The sequence below is a fragment of the Lepidochelys olivacea genome, assembly GCF_965140295.1.
Source record: "Lepidochelys olivacea isolate rLepOli2 genome assembly, chromosome: 13".
NCBI classification, from domain to species: domain Eukaryota; kingdom Metazoa; phylum Chordata; order Testudines; family Cheloniidae; genus Lepidochelys; species Lepidochelys olivacea.
Genome location: NC_140423.1, coordinates 16,599,915 through 16,606,879, shown reverse-complemented (window position 1 = coordinate 16,606,879; position 6,965 = coordinate 16,599,915). Strand labels below are relative to the sequence as shown.

General features: G+C 47.3%; 1 protein-coding gene across 1 annotated transcript; it reads left to right on the top strand.

The window, feature by feature from the left end:
- Nucleotides 1-807: 807 nt before the first annotated feature.
- CEBPB (CCAAT enhancer binding protein beta) lies at nt 808-6,514 on the top strand. Its single transcript, XM_084645841.1, has one exon. The coding sequence runs from the start codon at nt 1,068-1,070 to the stop codon at nt 2,034-2,036; it is 969 nt and encodes a 322-aa protein (XP_084501967.1). The 5' UTR covers nt 808-1,067; the 3' UTR covers nt 2,037-6,514.
- Nucleotides 6,515-6,965: the final 451 nt, after the last annotated feature.

Genomic DNA, 6,965 nt, shown 5'->3' with positions numbered 1-6,965 from the left:
GGCCCGGAGCGGTCGCCCCGATTCACCGTACCCATGGGACAACTCTGCCTGGCTTTACCCCTGACTTGAAGAGCTACCTTGGGCAAATCACTTAACCTCTGTGCCTTAATATGTACAGTAAGAATACTGACACTCACCCACCTTTGCACAACACTTTGAGATCTACAGATGAAATCTACAGACATCACAAGCCTCAGAGACAATGGATCCAGCCCATACTGGCCTCTATTAGCCACATCTGGCCACTTGCTGTCCTCACAGCTGGACACTGCTAAAGCCGGAGTGGTTTGGGTTGGGGAGGGAGAAGAAAAGGGCTGGAATGTGGGGAAGAAGGACAGGGGTGGATCTGATGGCTGCTTTTTCCTCCTCTATGAGGCCAGATTGGATCAGGCAGGGGAGAGACTCAAGGGTTTAAGCCCATACTAGTATACGGGCAGATGCAGTGTCCCACTGTGTGTGCATTTGTGTCCATGCCCTAGGGTCACACCAGGGTTGATTACCGCCCAGTGACATCTCCTGGAGATTTGACAACAGCTAGAGAGAAGCCAGGAGAAGGCTGCGATCCCTTTCTCCGGCCCAAATCTTTCCCTCCCCTTAATGACGGTGTGAATAAGTCCCCTCCGCTCCGAAGCCAGCCCTGTTTTTTTCTTATGAATGACTAGGTCAGAGTCACACACACCAAGTGCCCCCCGCGGAGCTAGAGGCGGTAGTTTACAATTACAACTGTACAAAGTGTGCACCAGGTGGCAGGCAGCCAGCCAGTGACGTTCCTGTTGCCATGGGATCCACCGCCCCTATAAATAACAGCAAAGGAACTTTCCTAAGTCAGAGACTTTAGGACTCGGGACCTCGAACCAGATGGTCCGGAGGAGAAGCAGCAGCCGCCGCCGCCGCCGCCGGATCTGAGCCAGCCCAGGTGGGCAGCGCAGCTGGGAAGCCGGACCCAGCACCAGAGACTGAGGCAGGAGTTGCAGGCCCCCCACGTCACCTTTGGCAGCTTGATCCTGTGGCTGGGGGGCCCCCCCTGCGGCGTCTCCTCCTCCCTGCACCCCCCCCCCTTTGCTTTCATGCAACGCCTGGTGGCCTGGGACCCAGCATGCCTCCCCATCCAGCCGCCTGCCTTTAAATCCATGGAAGTGGCTAATTTCTATTACGAGACGGACTATCTGGCTGCTCTGAGCAAGCCGAAGCCGCGGGCGGCAGGGGGCCGCTCCATGACCGAGCTCACCGTCGGGGACCACGAGAGAGCCATCGACATCAGCTCTTACCTGGACCCCTTAGCATCCCAGCAGCCGCCGCCGCCTCCTCCTGCAGCGGCGGCAGCAGCAGGGGGCAACTTTGAGCCTCCCTGCAGCAGCAGCAGCCAAGATTTCCTCTCCGACCTCTTCGCCGAGGACTATAAAGGCGGCAGCAAGAAGCCCGACTACACCTACATCAGCCTGCCCAGGCTCTGCCACCCGGGCGGCGGCCAGGGCCACAAGCCGGCGGGGCTGCTGACCTGCTTCCCGCCCCAGATCGTGGAGACCAAAGTGGAGCCGGTCTTCGAGTCCCTGGACTCCTGCAAAGGGCCCCGCAAGGAAGACGGCGGCGCGGGGCCGGGGGGCATGTCCTCCCCCTACGGCAGCACCATGCGCTCCTACCTCGGTTACCAATCGGTGCCCAGCGGCAGCAGCGGCAATCTGTCCACCTCGTCCTCTTCCAGCCCCCCCGGCACCCCCAACCCGTCCGATTCCTCCAAGTCCGGCGGCGGGGGCTACGCCGGGGCCCCCGGGGGCAAGAACAAGTCCAAGAAGAGCGTGGACAAGCACAGCGACGAGTACAAGATCCGCCGGGAGAGGAACAACATCGCGGTGCGCAAGAGCCGGGACAAAGCCAAACTGCGCAACCTGGAGACGCAGCACAAAGTCTTGGAACTGACCGCCGAGAACGAGCGGCTGCAAAAGAAAGTGGAGCAGCTCTCCCGGGAGCTGAGCACCCTCCGGAACTTGTTCAAACAGCTGCCCGAGCCCCTGCTGGCCACATCTGGCCACTGCTAGCCCCAGCGTTGGACACTGCTACAGCCGCAGTGGTTGGGGTTGGGAGGGGGAGAAAGGGCTTGAATTTGGGGAAGGAGGATGGCGGGGGGGAAATCTGGTGGCTGCTTTTTCCCTCCACTATGAGGACAGATTGGATCGGGGCGGGGAAGAAATGGGGAGAGACTCAAGCTTGGGTTTTGGTTTGTTTGTTTGTTTGTTTGTTTTTTGGTCGGCTTTCGTTTGCAATTTGGTGGAAGAAACTTCCGCCGCAGCCTGTTTGTCCTAGGAGGGTCCTCGGCACCTTGTGGCGGAATGACAGTTGCCGATGGTAATGTTGGTTTTTTATGTTACAATCCCACCGAGCCCCCCCTTTCCCCGAAGCGGTCTCTCTGCAGAGTTTGTTGAATGTTCGTGTTATTTAAAACAGAGCGAGAGAGGGAGAGAAAAAGCCGAGAGTGATGCAATCCTTTAAACATGGCTGGGAATGCTGTGTACACATGATGCAATCTCGTGTAACTGTCAGTCATGGATTGAGTAATCTGTTAAAGATGTTCCTGCGGTTTTTTTTTATTATAAAGAATAATCTATTTCTATAAGAAAAACACATATGTATATTTTGGGATCTATAAACGTTCTTGCTACATTTGAAGCATTAATGAACAATTTTAATAAACTTTATGGCTAGGAAAAAAAGGAAATTTGTTTTATTTTAAAGGCACTTTAAAGCCAGAATGAAATCAGTTGAAATGCCAGCTAGATCTGGCTGTGTCAGGAATCAGGGCTTTCTGTTGGCCTTTTGACTTTCTCTGTGACTCAGCAAAAAAACCGGGAGAGAACCAGAGAAGAGCAGCTGTAGGAGCCTCAGCCAGTTCCCCCTTGCTGCCTCACTGAATTTCCTCTAATTCCTCGAGTTAAATACTGCTTGGGATTTTTGCAACACTCATAACTCTCAACAGGACAAGACCCAAATGTGCCATCTAAACCATGAAAAATGTTTGACAAAGTCCCTTCAAGTGAGGGACAAGGTTAAAGTGTTGGAGAGGGTGGGGAAAAGAAAAAGTAGATGAGGAAGCTTGAAATGAGGTGGGAGTCTTTCTTTAAAGTTCAAGTTTTTGTATCCGCTCAGTTTTGTGACTCAGCATTTCTGACATCTATAGTTTACAGCAATGAATAGTGATAACATGGAATTTTTTGTGTTGGATGGCGGTTGGGCCAGCAATGAGGGACCTCTGTTTCACATAACTAGGCCCAGTGAGAAATGTGTGAACAACTCTATAATTTCCTACTGAGCCTTCTTTTAAAAACGTGTTTCTAAAAGAAGCTGCTGATACAGCTGAGTTTTTGAAAGGTGGGTGTGCGGTGGTGGTAGTGGTTTAGGGTAAAAAGTTGGGTATAGGAGAATGTATGTACGGAGCCGTAAGATCTTTGTGACAAAGATAATAGAGGCTCTGCCAGCAGCTGTACTATGTGGGATTTGTCAAGGCCTGTGAGTTGCATATGTCATGGCTCTCTATAGTTTGCTCTTGTGTATGTGCCTGTAAAATGTTACGAGAGTCTAGAGCTGATTACGTGCAGGGAGTTGGGTACATGTTCAGGTCTTATTCAGCATTTTCCAGCATACTAGGCGTACTCTAAGCACATCCATCTTCTAAATCCAGATGTCGAAAACTACAGGAAAGAATTTCCTTAACCCCTCTATACTGTGCTTTCCAGTAGGGCACAAAGGTTCTGCTTCTTTAAGGGTGTGGGTTTGAACTTGCTGCCTGTTATATATTTTACTGTAAAGGACAGTGATTGGGAGTGGATGTAGAGCAGCCTTACATTTGGTGTTTGTTGATACTGATTTTACTCACAAAATATGTGGTTTAATGAGGGAGTTGTTTTTAATTTTCAGTCACAATGATCACATCTTCCTCAGGCAGGGAAAACTCCTAGAGTCTATAGTGGAGTTGATCAAGTAACTCTCTGTTCATGAAAATCCCCCATAGCCCTCACTAGGAGCTATGCAAGAGTAAGGAGTGTGGGATTAGATTCAGTGCAGCTGTATTTCCCTTTTGCTTTGCAGTTTTTACAAAGTAATTAAGGGGCTTTTCTGAGCCCCTAGAATCAGGCTTTTTTGGGTTATCTAGTCAACCCTCCTGCACTGTGGCAGGTTAGCTTCTTGCAGACTGGATGGATGTAAGGTCTTGCCTTGAATCTACCTAGTGATGGTGATTTCCACAACCTCCCATTACCACTGGTTCCACTGTTGAACTGTTCTTCTAGTTACAAAACTTATCCTAATATTTAGATCCTATTCTCTTCTCTGCAGTGAAGGCCCATTTGTTATCAAACTTGTGATAGTTCTGAGTTACATGGGAGGACTGCTGGCTTTAGAGTTGCTGAATGAAGGGCTGGAAATATCCCCAGGAACATTTCTTATTTCATTTATAAAGGACAAAATTTCCATCCAAATCTTTGTGTGGAGGGCAGATGTGAGGGGGAATGGAATTGAAAGAGAAGACATATTAAAGATCCTAATATTTGTTTAAAATAACATTATAAATCAGTGGGCCAAATTCCAGCAGTGGAGTTGCACCAGAGATGATGGATGGGCTAACCCGTTGCCTTTAAGCCTGGAATTGCTATAATTTAACTGGGACCCATACAGCTGTAATCAAGACAGATTGACAGGGGTACTGGTTGGAACAATTTTTATTGTGAGGGTGCTGAGACCCATTGAATCAAACTAAACACTGTATATAATGGAAACCACTTCAAGTCAGGGGGTGTGGGAGCACCCCCCTGCACCCCTATTTCCAGCACTTATGCAGATTGATATAAAGACTACTTGGATTATTGCTACAGAATCTAATGCCTCCCTTAATTTGGACCATGTGTAACTCAGATGGAATGTATCAGTGCAACACTGAGCTTTGGTGAGGTAGGTATTACTACCCCTAGTTTACAGATAAAAAACTGAAGCAAAATGTTGTGATTTGCCAAAGGCCTCAGAGGGCATCTGTGTCAAAGCCAGGATAAGAATTCATGAATCCCTGGTTTTGTATGTTTTATCCAGCCACCCACCTTACAGTTGAGCAGCTTTGCAATGTTTTTAGGTGTGTATGGGTCATGGAATATTAGTCTTCAGAAAAAATACCTCACAATTAAAAGATTTCCTAGTATAAAATATGCAGGGACTGTTATCTGGGGGGAAACAGAAACAAAAATGAAACAAACAAAGCAATCTGTGCAATTCATTGAAGTATGATCACAGCAGAGAAATGGGGACCATCCCTGTCCAAATCTAGCTCATTCTCAAATATTGATATAGAGTCCCATTAATAGAGCCCCTGGTGATTGAAAACAGAGTCTCATGCACCTCACTTGTCACGTTGCTCTGTCTCTTCTGCTTCTCTATGTTGAGGATGCTCATTGAGGAGCCAGATATATTTTGGGGTGTGATCGTGGAGTCTATATGCAAGCAAAATTCCCATTGAAGTAAAGGATCAGGATGAGACCCATGAGCACAATTTTGTCTCCTTTGAAATATGTGTGTACCATTCAGATTTCAGTCCTTTCCCCCCCAAGTTATCGTTAACACTGATTTTTGATTTCTACCAGCTCATGCTTGCTGACCCAATGGGGTTTTGCTGGGGTAGGACATAGCAGAATTTCCCCATCTTTAGAAATAAAATATTCCTCATGAGAACATCAAATCCCTGCCATATACATTCTGTTTCTAAAAGGCTCTACATTCCACTTCTGAATCTGCTACACCAGTGGTTCTCAACAGGGGTCCAGGGCCCCCAAGAAGGTTTCATGGTGTCTGCCACGCAGGGCCAGCATTAGATTTGCTGGGGTCCAGGGCAGAAAGCTGAAGCCCCAACGCATGGGGCTGAAGCCTGGGGCCCTGAGCCCTGCCCAACCCAGGCTGAAGCTGAAGCCTGAGTAACTTAGGTTCGCGGGGCCCCACGTGGCATGGGGCCCATGTAGTTGCCCTGCCTGCTACCCCCTAACGCTGGCCTTGTCTTTTATATGCAGAAAAACAGCTGTTGTGGCACAGGTGGACCGTAGAGTTTTTATAGTATGTTGCGGGGGGCCTCAGAGAGAAAAAGGTTGAGACCCCCCCGTGCTACACCGTTTGGATTCAGTGGTATTTAATTCCACAACAGAAAATCCATTCCTCAAAATGTATTGTTTAAATGAACATAACTAAAAATATTAACAAGTTCTAACTTTTAAGCAAGTTATCTGTCAATCTGTCTACCTTGTACTACACTTGTCACCTTGGTATCTGCGTGTCACCGATATTTTAGCAATAGTTTTCTGCATTGCTGATGTTATGTGCTGTCGCTTCACGTTCTAAAGATGCTTAACTCGCATTGCCTTCCATTAGTTACCCCTGGAATTTGCAGCAGTAGGAGTTATTGTTAAAAATTACTCTTGTTTGTGTCTGCATTCATATTTTCCTGTGTCACACTAATAAACGCAATCTTACAAATTACAAACATGCACAAAAGGATTATTGGAAGGGTCAGTCGTATATTAATTTAATAACAGGTTTGTCTTCTTGAAATCATGTGATAGCCATCAAATATCTAAAAAACAGCCCAGGGAAACTATAAATGAGGCAGTATAACTGAGTTTTGATGACTGAGATTTACCCTTGCAATCGCAGTAGTTCTAAATTAGAAGGAAGGATACTGCAACTCAAAATAATATCTGCTTTAAGAAACTGAAAAAAAAATTGGAAGCCAGATTATACCTCATCACTTATGTTTATATTTTAAACTTCAGGGTCCAATTATCTCCCTGCACCTTGTGCAGTCAGTCAAAGTAAGTGTAGAACATGAATAAATCAAAAGGGTAGGATTTGCATCCAGTTTGACATGATATGACTACACAACATGTAGAGGGCAGTGACGGTTTGGGCCCTAACTTCTTTTGCTATATATAAGTCCTCCTAAA

Bases quoted from the DNA above. Each gene is read 5' to 3' on its own strand.
- CEBPB (XM_084645841.1), top strand. From the start codon at position 1,068: ATGCAACGCCTGGTGGCCTGGGACCCAGCATGCCTCCCCATCCAGCCG.